The sequence below is a fragment of the Taeniopygia guttata genome, chromosome 7, assembly GCF_048771995.1.
Source record: "Taeniopygia guttata chromosome 7, bTaeGut7.mat, whole genome shotgun sequence".
Taxonomy (NCBI): Eukaryota; Metazoa; Chordata; class Aves; order Passeriformes; family Estrildidae; genus Taeniopygia; species Taeniopygia guttata.
In genome coordinates, this window is record NC_133032.1 from 38,727,040 (window position 1) to 38,747,080 (window position 20,041).

General features: G+C 51.3%; 1 protein-coding gene across 3 annotated transcripts in view; it reads left to right on the forward strand.

Moving 5' to 3' along the window:
- The window catches only part of GPD2 (glycerol-3-phosphate dehydrogenase 2), a 50,591-nt gene that overhangs the window by 16,219 nt on the left and 14,331 nt on the right, over positions 1 to 20,041 (forward strand). For all 3 annotated transcript variants that reach the window (XM_030278209.4, XM_072931791.1, XM_030278210.4), the window contains exons 4-8: positions 2,634 to 2,758; positions 4,455 to 4,552; positions 5,432 to 5,595; positions 18,009 to 18,161; positions 19,360 to 19,504. In XM_030278209.4, coding sequence (XP_030134069.4) covers positions 2,634 to 2,758; positions 4,455 to 4,552; positions 5,432 to 5,595; positions 18,009 to 18,161; positions 19,360 to 19,504 — 685 coding nt within the window. The remainder of the gene's footprint in view (positions 1 to 2,633; positions 2,759 to 4,454; positions 4,553 to 5,431; positions 5,596 to 18,008; positions 18,162 to 19,359; positions 19,505 to 20,041) is intronic.

Here is a 20,041-nt window from a genome sequence, read left to right on the forward strand (position 1 = left end):
ACCTCCTCCTGGGTGCTGGGAGACACAGTGAGAATTTATGTTGGAATCTGTGGGTATTGATGATTCCGAGATTGTAAAAGTCTCTGTCTGTCAGCCCCGCTGCCAAAGCAGAAGCCATAATTGGTCTGTGCTGTTTCAAGGTTGTTTATTCTGTTTATCTCTAACATGTTCTGCTGCCCTGCCGCAGCTCTGTCCTGCAGGGCAGCGTGTGGGGCTCTGCCCTCAGTGGGATGGTACAAACATTAAATACCACAAACTACCTGTGCTGGATTTACAATAACGTGCCAATATCTGTCACCTACGTTGGACAGTGTGTCCCCAGCCTGAACCAACAGAAAAATGCCAACACCACAGTGAAACATGGAGGGCATGAAGAAGGAGAAAAAGGACAAGACACACCCAATTTCCTCCATCTTGTCCCCTCTGAACCCCTAATCTAGAAATCTAAAATTTTACTTTTGCACCTGTGCCACACTTAATTATTACTTATATCAAACACTCAGAGCTGGTAATTCACCCTGTAAGATTGAAAACTCTTTTCCATGGACAGAGATCACAGACAGTGTCTCTGGGGGCTCTGTCCAGGGGGGTTCCTGACCCCTGCCAGGGTCCCAGACCTGCCAGGGCAGCCAGAGGGAAGCCCTGGATTCCCACAAATTTACAGATAGAAATCCACTGAGATGTAGGTAAAATGTGCCACTCAGAGCTTGCTAACCTGAGTAAAATACACTGTTTAGTCTAGTAACTGCAGCACTAGCAAAGTTGCCCCAAATAAAGAGAAAAAAATACAAATTTCCGCACTAGAAAAATAAAAGATGATAAAGACTCCTCAGATCTTAAAACAACCAACACAGAGTGACCCAGGAGTTCTTTCTGTACTTTCAAACAAAAACTAAATACAAGTATAACTAACTGTAAGTTTAATGCGAAATCAACAGAATGGATATACATGAACCTATTGTAAAACTCTATACATATAAAAATTAGTTTAAAGTAATTAAAAAAGATCAGAAGTTCTCAAGAGTGCACATGCCCTTTAAAAAGAAGTCCCTACGTGCGCCCAGCGCTGTAATAAAAACAGACCGTCCCTATAAATCTATATTAGAATTGTAGAGATTTAATTTTTCATCTGCGTTTCACCTGGCTTATAATGAACTTCCCAGACTGGCGTCCTGAAGGGCTCAGAGCTAGAGGACTGGCTGTCCTGGCTGGGAAACCTCTGTTCTCAGAAGCAAAAGGACCCTGTGGGGTCACACAGATCTGTGCTCCTGCTGCCCCACCTCTGGGGAGCTGCCAGAGCAGAGAGCCCTGGAGTTCTCAGCTCCTTAACCTGGACATGGACCTCAGAAACAGGGGCAAAACCTGACCCAGGAGAGCCAGGCTCAGGAGAGCCAGGCCCAGGAGAGCCAGGCCCAGGAGAGCCAGGCCCAGGAGAGCCAGGCTCAGGAGAGCCTTTCGGGTGGAGCTGGGAAACACTCATCCAGCAGGGGAGGTAATAGGAGATGGACAAAGCAGTAGGGACCAACCACAGGGAGATAAGTCCAAACTCCAGCCTGGTTGGTGTATTTAATAACATGGAACAAACATCTTCTCACTTCTGCCTCTGCTCTGCTTTGGCTGGAAATGCAGTTGTAAAGCAGACAGAAATTATTACAGTTAATCTCTGTTTATCCTTTTCTTGGGTATGCTGGTTATATCAGTAGGTCTCTGAGGTGTGAAATATTCACGGGCATTTGGTTAATGAGTTGTGTCTCGTTGCTGTTCATTCATGGAACTTGCTCTTTTATCGTGTTTGCTTCGCTTAACAACAAATTTTGCTTTTCGTGTGTTTGATAAATCTTCACCAAATTATTTCTGATTGTGTCCATTAATCTTCAGTCACATTCGACAAAAATAAATTGCTCTGATCTTTGTAAGTTACCAGTAATAATTAGATTTTTTTTAAGGACATAAAAGTTTTGGGAGACCGGTAGATGCTCAAATCTCAGTGTTGGCAGTGCTGAGGCCCCTCGAGTGCTGTGTCCAGTTCTGGGTCCCTCCTGACAAAAGGACATTGAGGGGCTGGAGCATGGCTGGACTGGGTGATCCTGGAGGTCTTTTCCAGCCCAAGGGATTCAGTGGTTAAGGCTGATCAGGATGTTCCCTGAATGTCAGAATTCCAAGCGTGCTCTGTGGCTCTGCCCTGGGTTTGGGCCCCTCTGAGGCAAACTCCAAGTAAGCAGAGCTGCCAGTTGTCTCCCTCTCTGGAATGCCACTCCAATGGTTAGTGAAGAGGTTTAGAGCTCTGTGCTGCAAAGGGTTAAAAGTGTCCATGGAGCCCCTCTGTTCCTGCCAGGCATGCAAGCTGTCATTTCCCTGGGGAGCGTGGCCCCGTAATGTGCAGTAATGCCTTTCCACTGTGAAATACCCAGCTTTTAATGTGCTGCTGTTTAAGTTCTGCTTTGACTTTTCCCTCAGGAAGAAGGCTAAAATTTTTCATTACAATATAGACAGTGCACTACACTTTGAATACAAATTTATCCATGTACAGAGTAATTTTTCTTCTGATTGTCTCTACCCTAGAGAAGTGTCTTTAATGAATTACATACAAATTGTGTAATTTAAGAAGTTAATTTGGTTTTCTGGTAACACAGGACTAAAAACAGCCCTTCTAGAAAGAGATGATTTCTCATCGGGGACCAGCAGCAGGAGCACTAAATTGATCCATGGTGGAGTGAGGTACCTGCAGAAGGCCATCATGAAGCTGGATTTCGAGCAGGTAATTGTCTGTGCTGGTAGGTGCCTCACTGTCCCAGTGTGAGCTGAGTGTCCTTTTGAGCTTTCCAGTGCTGGACTGCAGGGCTGTGTTCCACATGGCAAGTGTTTTCTCTGGGGAGCTTTCCTGTGCTTTGGTGGGCAGTGTCATTGCCATGCCCTGGGTTTTAGGAGAGGCAGGGACAGGGCTGATCTCGGAACAGAAAGAGCTTAAAATCAAATCAAATTAAAAGTGACTGGTAATGTCATGAACTGGGGGGAGTGAGTGGCTGTTCTGGAATGGGGAGAGAAAAGATGGTAAATGAGTGATTTAATTTGGAATGGGGGAAGAATATTGTAAATGAGCGACTTATTTTGGAATAAGGGAATAAAAGATGGTAAATGAGTGATTTATTTTGGCATGGGGAAATAAAATACGGTAAATGAGTGATAGTTTATAAATGCTTTTGTGCATTTTTTTTGTGGGTGGAAGCCTGATATTCCTGTTTTAAAGAATCACATTGTCTTTCCATTGGAGCCCCTCAAAGTATGTTTTAGTGGTTGGAATGCTGCTGCAGGAATGGTGATTTTTCAGAGGGAAATACCCACATAGAGAAACCCACCTTTCCTGGCAGAGAACACCCCCACACTGATGGACATTGGTTGGTTTGGAGAAGAGACCTTCTGCATTTGCAGCTCGGAGTTCAGAGGGGTTGAGCTGTGGTGATTGGCATGGAGCTGTGCTGTGGGATGAGTCCTGGCCCTCCTCAAGTGCCTCCTGCCCCTCGTTAGGGCAGGAGCTCTATGTTCAGATGAAAACTTGTGCAATTGTGCTGCCAAGACGCCAAGATCAAACCACCACAACTTTATTTTATTGGGCATCTTTCCCTTATCCTTTGGGTTTCTCAGCAGATCGCAGTGTGAAAGCCTAGTGATGATGGTGGCAGGTGTTGATTCTTGGATAAAGTCTGTTGTTGAGTGCTTGCCCTGGTGCCAAGGGTGAGTGCTGTGGCACTGACCTTGTGTTTGGCAGTACAGGATGGTGAGGGAGGGTGTTCTGGCACTGACTGTGGCTGGTGTTTGGCTGCTGTTTGGCAGTACAGGATGCTGAAGATGGCTCTGGAGGAGGGTGGGTGCTCTGACACTGACTGTGGCTGGTGTTTGGCTGCTGTTTTGCAGTACACAATGGTGAAGGAGGCTCTGGAGGAGGGTGGGTGCTTGGCACTGACTGTGGCTGCTGTTTGGCTGCTGTTTGGCAGTATAGAATGGTGAAGATGGCTCTGGAGGAGGGTGGGTGCTCTGGCACTGACTGTGGCTGGTGTTTGGCTGCTGTTTTGCAGTACAGGATGGTGAAGGAGGGCTGGAGGAGGGTGGGTGCTCTGGCACTGACTGTGGCTGATGTTTGGCAGTACAGGATGGTGAGGGAGGCTCTGGAGGAGGGTGGGTGCTCTGGCACTGACTGTGGCTGGTGTTTGGCTGCTGTTTTGCAGTACAGGATGGTGAAGGAGGGCTGGAGGAGGGTGGGTGCTCTGGCACTGACTGTGGCTGCTGTTTGGCAGTACAGAATTCTGAAGATGACTCTGGAGGAGGGTGGGTGCTCTGGCACTGACTTTGGCTGCTGTTTGGCCGCTGTTTTGCAGTACAGGATGGTGAGGGAGGCTCTGGAGGAGGGTGGGTGCTCTGGCACTGACTTTGGCTGCTGTTTGGCTGCTGTTTTGCAGTACAGGATGGTGAAGGAGGCTCTGGAGGAGCGTGCCCACCTGCTGCAGAGCGCGCCCCACCTCTCGGCCCCGCTGCCCATCATGCTGCCCATCTACAAGTAAGCTCTGCCCTGCCTTCTCTCCTTTACCTTGCTTCTCACAAGCAAACCTGGCCTGGGAGGGGTTTCTCAGAGCTGTCCCAGGGGAACAGCTGGGCTGCAGAAGCACAAAGGTCTCCTGTGCCCAGCCAGCAGTCGCTGCTCTGGGGGGCACATGCTGGGGAGCCCTTCAGTGCCTTCCAGCACCCCGACAGGGACAGCTGCAAAGAGCTCCCATTCCAGGATGTGTTTGCTGTTCCTTCAGTGCACCCTTGTCCTCCCAGTGTCCTCAGCACGGTGCTGCTCAGTCCCTGTGAGCACTTGGTGTGCACAGAACAGGTTCCTCCTCCTCTGAGGAAGTCACTCAGTGCTTTGGGTTGGGTTTCCAGTCTGTAAGAGCAATTACTCCCTGGAGCAGGCTACTTACAGCAGGGAGGTTCTGCTAAAGGAACTTAACTTTATTAAGACCATTCCTGTTTATCCTGTCTTAGTGTGAGGGGCTTGTAAGAGCTGTGGCTTGTGCAGGTCAGTGGCTGCCTGCATTTCCTGTGGTCCTGTTTGTGCAGGAATCACAGACCCTGCCTTGGGGGAATCCTCTCAGCCTGCACACACAGCTCCAGTGTCTCACACAGAGGCACAACAGCCCCCTTTAGATCCTGATTTTGGAGCAAACAAATCCTTGTATGTGCCTGACTCGTTGCAGGGAGCAGCTCAGTTGAAAACAGTGGCAAACAACACCTAAGTCTGGAGTATTTACACTGTCTTGTTACCATGAGCTTGTACAGCTGTACAAGGCAGAAGTGCTGTACGAACATTCTGTGTCTGTACTGCAATAACCGAGTGCACGCACTCCTCAGTGCTTCGTTTTGCTTTTCTCACTTCACGCCTGTTTCCCCCCAGGTGGTGGCAGTTGCCTTACTACTGGATTGGGATCAAGCTGTATGACCTGGTGGCAGGCAGCCAGTGCCTGAAGAGCAGCTACGTGCTGACCAAGGCCCGGGCCCTGGAGCTGTTCCCCATGCTGCGCCGGGACAAGCTGGTGGGAGCCATTGTCTACTACGACGGTGCGTGGCCTCTGCCTGCTCTGTGCTCTGCTTTTGGGCTAAAAACACAGCTCTGAGCCTGGGGATTGTGCACTGGCTCTCTGCTTGAAGGATTCAACTTGCCTCTGAATTGCTGGTTTGGGAGATAAGTTTTATTTTCACGACAGCGACTTACTGCGTGTAGGAGAAAATGCAATGGCTTTTCTTGGCTAGTGAAGTTCTGCTGGAGATGTGGTTTCTGACCGTTGGGCAGCAGAAAGGTCTTCACACAGGTGGATTTTAAAGGGAATTCTTTTCCCTTTGTAGAGCTGCATTTAGAACAATTAATCAGCTCATCAAAGGGGTTCTGGACTGGGAAGAGCTCTGGAAACACGCTGGACTCCAGTGGGGTTTATGAGGCTAAAGCTTGTGTTGGTTATTGGAGGTGTCTCAGACAGAGCCCAGCAGTGTGGAAATCAATTAAAACTTCATGTATAGGTGTGGGAGCATGTATGTGCAGAATCTTGTTTGGGAGGAGGGTTGGATTTAAAGGATGGATCTGGTGTTTACTTGATTTTACTACTGATAGAAGCTGCATTTTATCTTATTTTTAAGGTCTGGAGGAAATGAGAGAAAAATTTGCAAATGTAGCAAAATTAGTTGTGGGATTACGTGGTGGTTTTTGTACCCAGTACCAGGACCTGCCATACACAGCACACAGAGAGGGAATTCAGATTTATTTTTTCCGTATCCTGAGCTATTCCTTAGCTTGTTTTAAGGGATCCCAGGAGCCTGCCAGAAGAACGAAGTGGTTCTCTTAACTGTAATTACACTTCTCATAAGAGCACTATAGCTTGAAATCTATTTATAATCCAGTGAAGTTTTTTCTGATTAAATAAATAATTTGGCTGTATCGTGGCTATTTACTACTCCAGCATTCCAAAGATGCATCTTTCAGGATAGCCTTAAAATTGGTCTTCATGTTTCTTACATGAATAATTGTTTTAAACAGTGCTGTATATCTAAAGATTCAGCATCAAGATGCCGGGTGGGCTTTGATGGCAAACATGGGCAGGGCAGGGCTCTGAGTGACTGAGAGATGTCTCTGGAGGTTTTGTGCCATCCCAACAGAGGGAAACACACCCACACTCAGTATTGGAAAGAAAGAGTAAAATAGAAAAAAAAAAGGGAAAAAAAAATCTGTCTTGCTTTATTTTGCTTTCTTTGTAAGATACAGCTTAGTTATCCTTGGTTTTAGGCAGAATGTAGAGAAATGCTCTTTGAATTAAAATTTAAAAGGCTTTCCAAGCTCCACCAAACCTTCCTTTCCCTGAAGAGCAAGGTGGGATGAAGTCTGTGAGTTGATAATACACATCTGAGTGTTCTGATGATGCTGTTGAGCCAGGGACAGGTGAAATGACTGATATGATTTCAGAAGGTAAACTGAGTGTTTATTCAAAAGCACTTCTCTCTTTTATAGAGAACACTGTGAACATGAATTCCATTGGTTTTAAAGTAAAACCATTTCACCTGATTGGTGCACTGGACCTAGGTCAGTGTGGTAGGACATTTCTATAAACAGTGTGAATGGAAAGCAAGATAATCAATTGTTTACATTCCTCTGGGACTTTTTCCAGCCTTAGCCCGGAAGAAATGCCTCTTTTTCTCTCTGACTGGACTGAGGATATCCATGTTCTGGGGCTGCAGCTAGTGCAGAGTGAAGGCTGTCCATCTGAGTGTTAATTCAGCTGTAACAGGCCCTGTTCAGCTCGCTGCTGTCGCTCTGCTGTGGGGCATTCCGTGGGGCAGCAGAGCTCCCGTGGGGCAGCGGGGCTCCGTGGGGCTGGGCACATGAACTGCTCTGTCCTGATCAATTAACCTGTGTTCTGGCCACGGGAAATGGCCTTTAAGTCACAGCATTTCGGCAGGCTCCCTTTAGGTCTTGTAAGTTGTGGTGCTTGAATTTTAGTGATGTACTGTCACACCCTGCATCCAGAGGGATGGAGCACAGAGGGAGAGGGAACAGAACTGAAAGCAGAGGAGGGGGTGGTGAAATTAAACTTGTTTTAGTCCTTTCAGAAGGATTAGTCATAAAATAGAGTATTAAATAATGGCAAGGCAAAATACAAGTCTTAAAGTAGGTGACATCTTTCTCTTCTCCGTCCATCCCTTCTCTCTCCCCTAAAGAATGACTCAATAAATTGGCCTTCTAAGGATGGAGTGTCTTAACTGTAAGTGCTGTTAAATGCAGTTTTATCCTGTTTCCTCACTTTCCTTCATTCCTTGTCCCTGTAACTGTTGGAAAGAGAGCTGTTGATGATGACAGCTGTCGATCCCCAGCACCAAGGGGAAGGAAGAGCTGCAAGCACTCGGGGTCTAGGTTGATTTTTGTGTGCTGCAGCCCTGCCCAGGGGTGCCTGTCTTTGTGTGGGCCCTGGTGGGGCCGTGGCACCTCCAGCCATCCATAATTCATGGGGACGCTGCGTTCCCAACCGCGCCGGGGTCGTCTTCATTACATCCCTTAAATTGTTTATACAGCCACAAAGAAATGGTGCATCAGGAACGGTGGAAGCACCAGCAAGAGCAAATCACAGCCTTGTCCAGAGGCTATTCCTGCTCTGCCCGAGCGTCGGGAAGCCAGAGCATATGTTGGATGTTAGCCGGGGTGTACACAGCGTGTCCTATTTATTCAAGGTCTGCTTTGAAGCCACAACTTACAAGTTTGTTTCTTAGGGGGACATGTCAGACTGCATTTAGCATTTGTTGGTATTAGGATACTCCTGAATAGCAAAAAGGCAACATTTTGGGGGGAGAAGGCGGCTGCTATCTGAGCAGGGATCTGTCAGATCCACTTAGGGGCTGCGGGAGGACTGGAGAGGAGGCATGGGGAGAGGCTGGGCTGAGCTCAGGATCTCGGGCAGGATTGTTCCAAAGCACTTTAAATGGAAGAATTAATCTCCATTTAAATTATATAGAGTTCATTATGATAAGAACTCGCAAAACCTTTAAAGCAGGGATCCAGCTGGCCAGAGTGTGTCAATGTAAAGTGTTCAGCAATTCCAAGTGGCACGGTTCTCTTTATGATACATTATTTTTCTGTCTCTAGGTGCTTGCAGGCTTTTTTAACATATTTTGCCTTGCAAGGCGAGCCCTTAGGCATGTAAGGAAAATCTGTGTTCTGGAATCAATCCTGAATTTAAGATTCTAGGGCTCTGCTGGCCATGCTTTCTGAATTTGCTGTTATTTCCTGAAAGAGAAATTAACATATGCTGTGTCCGGGACTCTCTTGCCACACCGAGGTATTGGATTGTTTAATGTCTTGTTCAACAAACCTCCAGTATGTTTACTGGGATGTAAGTAGTTGTTTTTTTGCTTTTTGCATTCTCAGTAGTTTTAGATACATTCTCTGCTGAAATATTTTAATATGGAGGTTATTAAAAAGTAGAAAAAGCCTTGGCTGAGGATTTTGCTTTCCCTGTTTACAGCAAACCCCCTGAGAAATCCTTCCCAGGCACACGTGCACACACAGACACACACACAAAAATCAATGCAAAAGAGTAGGGCATTCATTAAGCTGTCAAAAATGGAATAAATGCTTTTTTTTATTTAGGCTCTTGTAGCTATTTTTCCTAGGATTTGAGTGTGTCCTGAATTATGAAATGTTATAGCTTTATAATTCATGTTTGACAAATGGATATTTGGAGATGTTGAGCTGTAATAGGGGTATTACAGACAACTGTGGCTGTTTTCCTTCCCCGGCTGTAAAACCTCTGACAGTTTGTCACTGAACAGCCCTGCCATAGGTGAATTTAAACCCACAGCTGCTCGTGTTCCCACCCTGAGGCTGGGTGGGTGAGGGAAGCCTTGCAGGCACACCCACGGTGGAGCTGGGAAACGCTCGGTGTGTGCCCCTGCCCCGCTGGGTGCCAGGGCCTTCTGCATCTCAGAGCTGCCCCTGGAATCCTGCAGGCTGCGGGGCTGGAAGGGGCATGTGCCAGGGCTGCAGGTGCAGAGGGGCCAGGACAGGGCTTGGAGCATTCGGGAGCTGGAGCTGGAGCTGGCATGGGCAGGCAGGACCAGCCCAGGATGGGGCTCTGGAGCTGGAGCTGGCATGGGCAGGCAGGATCAGCTCCCAGGGCTGCAGGGGCAGAGAGACCAGGACAGGGCTCTGGAGTGTTCGGGAGCTAGAGCTGGCACGGACAGGCAGGACCAGCCCAGGATGGGGCTCTGGAGCAATCTGGAGCTGGAGCTGGAGCTGGCACGGACAGGCAGGACCATCTCCCAGCGCTGCCCATCTCCTGTGGATGCCCACCTCCCAGTGCCCCCCACCTCCCCATGCTGCCCACCTCCCAGTGCCCCCCATCTCCCAGCACTGCCCATCTCCCAGTGCTGCCCACCTCCCAGTGCCCCCCATCTCCCTCCAGCACACAAAGCCGTGCCTCACCGCTCCGGTCCCACCGCGCTTTCCCCGTCAGGGCTCTTTTATCCTGTTCAGAAGGGATGAAATCAGTGGCCTGCACCAGCTGCCTCTTTAACCCAGTTTTGCCTCTGTGGAGGGGCAGCGAGGCTGCAGGAGGAGCCCTTTGCTCCGACAGGGGCCGTGCGTGGCGCTGCCTGCCCGCTGCCCCGGGCGCCTTCCCAAAAGCAGCGGATGATAACTGCATCTCCTGCTGTACCTGTAACAATTTAATCGTGTGAGTCAGCCCAGTCAAGCATCCCCGGCTCATGACTGGGAGACATGAAATTCATTGTCATTATTGTCCCTGTCATTTTGGATCATTATATCCTGCTGCAGAATTTTCCTCACTCCAGTGCTTTCTTACCTCCAGGAAGCAGGGATTATGGCTGAGGTTGGGGTGGGGGCAGGACTGTGAACTACATTTACCTCAGGGGAGCCACAGATTAAATTGGCTTTGCTTTCTGACTTGCCGGATTCGTCTGTTTGTACGCTCTGCGTTTAAGGTTGGAAATGATGAATATTCCGCTGAATTCAGGGCCTCTCTCTTTTCTTTTTCTAATGCTTGTATAAGCAAAGGATGGGGTTTGTGTCCCTTAAGAAGTGAACGGGGAATAATTCTTCAGCTCATGTTACCAAAAAGATTTAAGATTATTCCTGAAGGTTGCTTGTTCATTGTGGCACAAACACCCGCGGGGTGCCCGGGGTGTCGTGGCTTGCAGGGAGGGGATGGAGCTCTGCTGTGAGCCCGGGGCTGTTTGTGGGAGCTGCAGCGGGTCACGGGGTGCCAGGGGTGCTGCTCCTGAGGGGAAGTGGTGATGGGATCCCTGCACACCTCACTGCTCCCGGAGAACACGGGACAGGAGCAGGGGACCCGGCCCCAGGCTGCACAGGGAGCACCAGTGTTATGGTGAGCTCATGGGCACCCTGTGCCCCCTTCCCCGGGACCCTGTGACTCTGATCAAGATAACCCCTGGATCCTCCTTCCTGCCCCAGCGGGGCTGGCAGAGAACCAGGGAAGCCCACCCTGTCCAAAACCTATATAGACCCCTGACATTTCCCGTTCTCTCTCTTTTGCCCCACTCTCCCGTGGACACCACAGAATAAAGAGAGCTGTTCCAACATACCCTGGGGTAAGAGCCTCTTTTGAATATTTTCCCCCTCTCCTGGTATTCCTCCCCTCACAGCCCCTCATATCTGAGCTGGTCGAGTTGGAGAGGGGAAAACTACACAGCAGGACAGTGTTAGAAACACCTTCTCACTGGAGGAGTGGGCAGGTATGGTAAGCAGCTGTGTGTGGAGGTGGTGCAGTCACCGTGCCTGGCAGGTGGCATCTGGATGTGGCATCTGGGACACGGTCACGGGGTGACTGTGGTGGTGCTGGCTGGTCTGGAAGGTGTCTCCCACTCAGCACAGGCTGTCCCTGCCGTGCTGGCAGGTAAACCAAACCCCAGCCCGGGCGCTCACCGGGGTTTCCCTGAAGCCAGGCGCCACTGGGGACACACAGAGCTGTGGTGACATCCGCGGTGGCACGGCCGCGGCAGCCCCGCCGTGACGGGCGTCACGCTGACATTTCAGCGCCTTGCCATAAACTGACAGTGACAATGTTTAGTTTCATTTTAACACGGCGCTTTTCCTGCCGCTGACACGGCAGTCACAGTGTAGTGACAAGTTGAAGGCTGATACAAAAGAAGTGGGAAACAACGTAATTATAAAGCAGTCACACAGAGCCAGAATTCCAAATTTTGTCTGTCACTGGATGTGGTGGATATTGTGCCTTAGTTTTGCTTTCTGGGATCTTAGTTTCAGTAGGAGTTTTAGCTCTTGTGCTGTAACTTGGCAGCAGACTCCATCAGACAGACATTTGAAGGATATTGGGATTTCTTCTGTAAAAATATTTTCTGGGTTTTCTGCCTCTTGCTTGTGATATTGCTTTGTTTATAACTACAGAATTTGGAACAAATCATAGTGGAACAGAGGCACTGGCTTTAAACGGCCAGAGGGCAGGGGTAGGTGGGAGATCAGGGTGAAATCCTTCCCTGTGAGCATGGGGAGGCCCTGGCACAGGTGCCCAGAGAAGCTGTGGCTGCTGCTGGAGGTGCCCGAGCCAGGTTGGTGGAAATGGTCCCTGCTCGGGGGCTGGAATGGTCTGAGCTTTACACTCCCAACCCAAACCATTCTGTGCTTCCAAGAGTAGGGAGGTTTAGCTCTTGTGATCTGAGCTGGTGCTAAATGGAGGAGGTCAGAAATGCAGGTGACTGCTACTGGGTTATTTAGACTGGATGTGTCAAATCTGAGTTTGAATCTGTTGGGATCAGTTTACCTGTGAGGAGGCTGGAGGCTTTCCCTGCCATGGAAGCTCACGCCTTCAGCAGGTGTTAAAGGGCTGAAATGTGGCGTGTGGTTATTTCCAGTGCTTATTCACCTGTCCATCGTCCTTCCCGCTGCTCGGGCCTCGCTCCAGCAGCACGGGTGGCCCAGGGCACAGCAGGGCTGGGCTCTGTGTGCCCTGCAGGAGCTGCAGGCACAGCCAGGAGTGCTGTCACTGTGCTGCTGGGACGATGGAACCAGTCAGAATGTGTCCCCCTGGAGCAGGACAGGAGCAGGATGTGAGTGCTGCATAGCCTAGAAAGTCGGGGAGTTTGCAGCAAATCCCACTTGGGTTTCTTGTGACTCAAAGAGCTGGAGAGTTCAGGTCTGAGGGCATTGTCCTGACTTGTGACTCACAGTCAGAGGGGACATTCCCCCTGAGCTTACTCTGCTTGTCTGGGGAGGAGAACTCGCTGGGCTCTCGCTCAGAGAAGTCTGGAAGGATTCTGAGTCACTCCAGCTGATTCATCTTCATCGTGCCTGGCTGGGATCTCACCCTTTCCATGTGCACAACAGCTCCTGGGCTCCTGCTTAATGCTTGCAATAAAACTGCTCGTGCAATTAAGCACTTCCTTCAAATTACAGGAGAGGGACAGTCTTGGTGGCTTAGTGGAGTGTAGTTGTATACACCTAATGCACATTTATAATTGTGTCATCACTCACCAGCCTTCAGTGTGGTGAGGCTGGGGTAAGGTTTGTGCGTACACAGTGAGAAAACCTTGAGCAGGAAAGGATTTGGCTGCCTGTGTTGCATTATTGTGTGCCCTCAGTTACCTGGTGCAGGGCTGCAGTAGGGAATACACCTTAGGCAGGTGAGCTTTAAGGTCCTGTCATCCCAAGCCTGTCTGGGGCTCTGATTCTGTGCATTGGTGTGATGGGGTAGTTGTCACAGTGACACAGGACAGAACATACCAGAACTGCCAGAGTCCCCCAGTAACGCTCTGGTTTTCACACAAGGCTCCTGAACCAGTCCCAAACAAATCTCTCCGGTCTGTGGGCTTTGTTACCACTCCCTGCTGGCTGGGGCTCAGCTCTGATAAAAATAAAATTGCATGTACGCTGTGTGCGCTCTGGGGGAGGATCCTGTGAGCGCCAACGGAAACATTGTCTGTTCGGATGTGAAGAAATACAGCATTTGCTACTAAGGAGTGAAAATAGAATTCTCCCAAATTACACAAAAAGAAGGAATTATAAACCAAATGGCATCACTGTTGGGCTTAACGTGGTGTGGGATAGATTTCCTCAAAGTGTCTTTGCACACTCAGTGTCCTCAGCAGTGTGGCTCCCAGGATTGAGGGGTTCCTTGGAGGATTCAGTGTTAACTTGGTGAAAGCACTTAGGCAGTGTTTTGGGAAAAGCTGGGTTGACTGCCCTCAGTAAGAATGAAATGGTCACCATATTACAGCAGGTGAAAGCAGCAAATAAGGATGGTTATTTCAGGTTTCTTTGCTGTTTTCCAGAGGCACCACCCACGGGGGCTCAGCATGCTCCATCAGCTGGCTCAGGGAGGCTTCTCCCAGTGGGCTGAGCTGTGCCTGCCTCTGTTGGTGCAGCAGGTGACAGCTGGCATCACGCAGGGAACAAGTGCTGAAAGCCAGCCCTGCAGCAGCACAGCCCTCTCCAGGCAGGGTGCTGTGAGCATCCCTTCCCGGGGAATGCCACAGTTTCCTCTTCACTGTGGTGCCTGCACTTAGGAGATTAGGGGATCTTCAGGGGTGTACTCACCTGTGGAGAAGGATGCCAAAGTAATTTGGTTTAGCCACTCTGTTGTTAGAAAATAACTTTTTGGCTGAAGTATTTGGAGAACCCCAAAGGATCGCCAAGGGATCACCTGTGTAGCAAGGTGGGCTCGTGGTTCTGTTTGGCCTTGGAGCCCCAGTGGCTGCTGTGCAGGACGGGGATGGCTGTGGTGGGTAACCCAGAGCCTCTCTGGCAGCTGGGGCTCCCTTGCCTGTGATCACACCCCTCGGGTTTTGTGGAGTGGAGTCATTGAACAGGCACCCTGGGAAGGGGCAGTGGGGGTTTTACACGTCTGGGCTGGAGGAGCTAAAGCTTGGGGGTGCTTTTCTCTCCTGTTGGGGGGATCTCTCTTCTGGGGAGAGTGGCAGTTGACTGCAGGGACAGAAAGGCTGAGATGCAAAACCTTGTCTGTGCTTTATCCTTCCCTTTCCCTACAGAGTGTTAAAGTGTCCAGACCATCACTGTGGTCTGGAGCTCCCTCCCAAGGGGCAGCTCCCATCTCTGCTCTCTGTGAGCAGGGACAGGACCTGAGGAAGGGCTGGGGCTGTGTCAGGAGGGCTCTAGGCTGGAGATCAGGAAAAGGTCTTCCCCTTTGGGTGGAGGGTGCTGGCACTGCCCAGGCTCCCCAGGGATGGGCACAGCCCCGAGGCTGCCAGAGCTCCAGGAGGGTTTGGACAGCTCTGCCAGGGACAGGGTGGGACTGCTGGGGTCTGTGCAGGGCAGGGAGTTGGACTGGCTGATCCAGGATATTCTGCACTCTGTTCAAGTGCAGGATTTTAATGCCATTATCTAGGCAGAATACACACATGCCAGTTGGCAGCCTGAGAAAAAGGCAAAGCCCAGCTGTTCCTGAGTATAGAACCACTATCCTGTGACCCCGTCTCTCCTCAGCTGTTGCACTGTTGTTCTCCACAGATGAGAAATTCCCAAGGTAGGAAGTCACTCTTTACTCCTTTCAAATCCAGAGCTCTCCAGATCTCTGCTGTTTATGCCATGAAATACTCGAGGACTCCACGCTGTAGGTCACATCAATCTGAAGCCAGTGTGTTTTTCTAGCCATGTAGTTAATCAGGAACTGGTTATTTCCCAGTCCTCTGCCTGCAAATGCATTCCATGGGCGCTCAGTTGCTTTTGGACAGCTGAGCAGTGAGTAATAGCACGGGGGTTCTTGCGTCAGAATAACGATGAGGGGAAATGGATGAGAGGTTCGGAGAAAGGAGGAAAATGTTGTTTTGAGCACAGTGGTCCAAATCCTGGCATGTGCTGAGAGTGTCCTGAGCTCAGTCTGACTTTAGAGCATTGGGAGGCTCAACAAAACGCCAAGCAGCCTTTGGATTTGGGGCTTGCTAAACAATTGCTACTTGGAAGTTTGGTTTGATAGAAGCTACCCATTTCCACGTTATTTATTCTGCTGATTGGCTTCTCTGGATTGCTCTTGCTCTGGACAAATAAGTGACAAATCTGGGAAGAGGCAAACTCGCCAAATTTAAACAGTCAGGGCTCCATAGACCAAAGCTAATATTGGCTGAAGCGGGGTCGTGCTGAATGTGATGAATCCCCACACCAGGGCACCACAGACAGCGGGGTTTGTGTCGGTGCCACAGGGGCACTGCTGGCAGGAGCGGACTAGGGGAGCCTGAACTCCCCTGGCCCCAGGGTCCTGCTGCAAGGGGGGAACAAACCCCCTTGTGCTGGTGGCACGGCAGGGTTTGGGGTTTGGGGGCCCTGTCTGAGGGGTGCTGCTGCATAGCCTGGGACAGCTGAGTCCTGCAGCGTGGGTCAGGCTGGCCCCAGTTCAGCACCAGTACAGGGGCATGTCTCAGAGCAGTGAGCTCCTGAGAGCCCCTGGCTTCAGGCTAGGGGAGCATCTCCTGGATTACAGAATCCCTGCAGCACTTAGGTTGGAAAAGCCCTTCAAGAGCATCGAGCCCAAGCTGTGAGCTCACCTCACCAACCAGCCCAGAGCGCTGAGTGCCACTCCAGCCATTCCCTGAGCACTGGGTTCCTCTGGAATCCCTGTTGTGATGTGGAAGCAGCTGCTGTACCACAGCCCGTGCTGTCCTTTGTCCCTTTTTCACCGGGTTCCTCTGGAATCCCTGTTGTGATGTGGAAGCAGCTGCTGTACCACAGCCCGTGCTGTCCTTTGTCCATTTTCACCGGGTTCCTCTGGAATCCCTGTTGTGATGTGGAAGCAGCTGCTGTACCACATCTCATGCTGTCCTTTGTCTCGTTTTCACCCAGTGCTCCCTCTGCACACGAGGTGCACCTTCTCTCAACCCTGCCTGGAAGTGGGCAGCTCTGAGGGAACCCCATAAGGTCATTGATCCCTCCTGCCACGGCAGCAGCAGCAGGCCCTGCATTTACTGAAAGCTTTGCCTGCCAGCTCTGACCGAGGGTTGTTCCCTCTCGTGCATCTCGTGTGATGGAGCATCCCCAACTTTTCCTGACGTCTCGCTCAGTTGTTGTGCTGCTCTCCGTTGCTGTGGCAGATCCCGGGCGTTGTTTGCTGAGTGGAACTGGAGTTACTGTTTGTTTCTTCATCGGTGCTTTATCATGCTGCTGTTTCTGCACACTTTGTGTAACTTTTTTCTCGCAGCTGAAGACGGATGGCACCGCACAGCCCGGGCTGGGTTAGGATGGGGGGTTTGGGGAGGGGAGGCGGTGCTTGCGAGCCCATTGATCCCATCTTTATAACTTTGCCCTTTTAGCTGGGAACAGATGATTTGCACGGGGGCTGGAGATTTGCGCAGGCAGAATCCGAAGGACCAAACTTTACATAAACCATTTATACTAAATGCTGGGAATGCTGGCAACATAAATCACCTACAGTATCTATTACAGATTTATCACTTTATCAGTATGGTCTGTGATAGGAGTGGTCCAAACAGGTGGGCAAGTGAACCTCAGGAAGTTTAGCCTGCTCGGAAATTAATTATTCAGGACACACAGAGCCTGGCCCCTTCAATGTATAGTAATTCTTTCCAGCCAGCATCCAGGCCTCCAACTTCAGTGCAATAATAAATAGGAAAAGTCTCAGGTGAAGCCAGTATTTCAGAGTAATTAATCATCTTCCCCTCACAGTCCCTCCACCTCTCTCTTGGTTTTCTTTAACGAGGGAATTTCAGTAATAAATCTTTAATGATATGTGTTAAGAATCCTTCATTAATTCTTGTCCACTTATTTCTCTTTTTTGGGTGCTTTTATGTTGTATGTTGGGAAGTTCAAAGGAATACACAAAAAAAAAAAAAGCAGTTAAATTTGGCAGTCTCTAAAAGGATGTTTTGGATGTCGAGTGTCGTGTTCGCTCAGTAGTCAGACTTGTTGGTTAGTACCAGTTGTCCTGTCAAAATCCGGGATGCGGGTACCGAGTTAGGGCAGGATGATAGAGGGAAGGGAGGGATGGTTTGTGTGCTGCTCAGTGCAGGCAGAGCCCTGTGGGGCAGGCAGGGCCCCTGTAGGGTGGGCATGAGGCAGGCAGGGTCCCTGTAGGGCAGCTGTGGGGCAGGCAGGGTCCCTGTAGGGCGGGCATGGGGCAGGCAGGGTCCCTGTAGGGCGGGCATGGGGCAGGCAGGGTCCCTGTAGGGTGGGCGTGGGGCAGGCAGGGTCCCTGTAGGGCAGGTGTGGGGCAGGCAGGGTCCCTGTAGGGCAGGTATGGGGCAGGCAGGGTCATTGTAGGGTGGGCATGGGGCAGGCAGGGTCCCTGTAGGGCAGGTGTGGGGCGCACAGAGCCCGGCAGCGAGCGGCCGTGAGCGGTGGGCGCTGTGACAGGCATGGCAGTGACAGGGACAGCGGTGACGGGGACAGCGGTGACGGGGACAGTGGTGACAGATGCACCCTGACACGCTGCCCGAGCTGCGGGTGACGGCTGTCCTTCCTCCCCTGCCCGCAGGCCAGCACAACGACGCCCGCATGAACCTGGCCATCGCCCTGACCGCCGCCCGCTACGGCGCGGCCACCGCCAACTACACCGAGGTGCTGCGGCTGCTCAAGGGCCCCGAGAGCGGCCGCGTCTGCGGCGTGCGCTGCAGGGACGTGCTCACCGGTGAGTGGGGTCTGGGGTGTGTGGGGTGTGTGGGCTTTGGGGGATGTGTGGGGTTTGGGGTCTGTGTGGGGTTTGGGGTCTGTATGGGGTTTGGGGGATGTATGGGGTTTGGGGGATGTATGGGGTTTGGGTCTGTGGTGTGCGCTGCAGGGACGTGCTCACCGGTGAGTCTGGGGTGTGGGTCTGTGTGGGGTGTGCAGGGTCCCACTGCAGGGATGTGCTCACAGGTGAGTGGGGTGTGCAGGGTCCCACTGCAGGGATGTGCTCACAGGTGAGTGGGGTGTGCAGGGTCCCACTGCAGGGATGTGCTCACAGGTGACTGGGGTCTGTGGGGTGCGCAGGGTCCCACAGCAGGGATGTGCTCACAGGTGAGTGGGGTCTGTGGGGTGCGCAGGGTCCCACAGCAGGGATGTGCTCACAGGTGAGTGGGGTCTGTGGGGTGTGCAGGGTCCCACAGCAGGGATGTGCTCACAGGTGAGTGGGGTGTGTAGGGTCCCACTGCAGGGATGTGCTCACAGGTGAGTAGGGTCTGCAGGGTTGCACTGCAGGGATGTGCTCACAGGTGAGTGGGGTCTGTGGGGTGTGCAGGGTCCCACTGCAGTGATGTGCTCACAGGTGAGTGGGGTCTGTGGGGTGCTCTGCAGGGGACAGTGACACCCTGGGATATCACAGGAGGGAGGAGCAGGGCCGCTGCCATCTGCAAACAGCCCTGAACCAGCACAGGATCCATCTTTCTGGGCCGTGCCATTAGCGTCACTCAGCTTCCACTTCTGTCACATTTCTCACACAAACCCCAGTGTTTTGGCAGGCCAGACTGAGCTTTGCATCCCAGCCCTTCTGTCAAGCAGAGATGACATTGTAAAGGGCTCTGTGCTGTACAGTAGTAATCCCATTTACCGAGTCTGCGGGCTGAGACTGAAATCTCTCTTCTTGAGAGGCAGATTTCAGCTGAGCAACTTCCACCCCGCCCGCCTCTCTCTGCCCTTGCAGATAAGCTGGAATTGCACTGTAAAACATTTTCTCTCAGATCTGGTGTTGGGTGAGCACTTAGTTGATTTTTAGAACCCATCCCAGCTGTTGTGTTCAGACACGCGGGGTACACTCTACGGTAGGTTGAGTTCATAGGGAGATGAATAACAAAGAGCATCAGTGAGCAGAAACAAACGGTGCCTGTGATTGATTCTGTTGTCTTTCACAGGCAAGGAGTTCGATGTCAGAGCCAAGTGTGTTATCAATGCCACGGGACCTTTCACAGACTCGGTCCGCAAAATGGATGATCAGGAGGTGCCCAACATCTGCCAGCCCAGCGCCGGCGTGCACATCGTGATGCCCGGGTACTACAGGTGAGCAGGGGGGCTGCTGCCCGCCTGGCACCCCTTCTGATCTCTGCTGCTGCTGCTGGGTGTGTGAGCCAGCTGCGAGAGGCGCCCCGCGGGCTCCGCCGCAGCTCCGAGCGCACAGTTTGAGTCTGATTTTTGTTTGTGTGCTTTAAAGAGGATCCTGGCGCTGTGCCGGCGAGGAGAACAATTTCATCTATTCACAACAGACTGAAGCCGTGTAGTTTTTAGTTAGAGCTCCCCGAGGCAGGGCTGCTGCTGAAGCAGAAGGCGTTTAGGCAGCACATGCCCAGGTGTGAAAGCACCTGTTTCAGTGATGCCTTTGGGCTGAGTGTGCTGCTGCTTGGTCACCCCCTCAGGGAGCCAAGGGCCGTGTAAAACCTTCCAGAGAGATTGCACCTTCCTACAGGGTCACTTGTCCTGTTAAATCATGGAATCACAGCGTGGTCTGGCTTGGAAGGGACTTTAAAGATCATCCTGTTCCAGTGCCTGCCTTCACACATGAAACTCCCTGTGCAGCGTCTCTGCCGGGGTGCGGCTCTG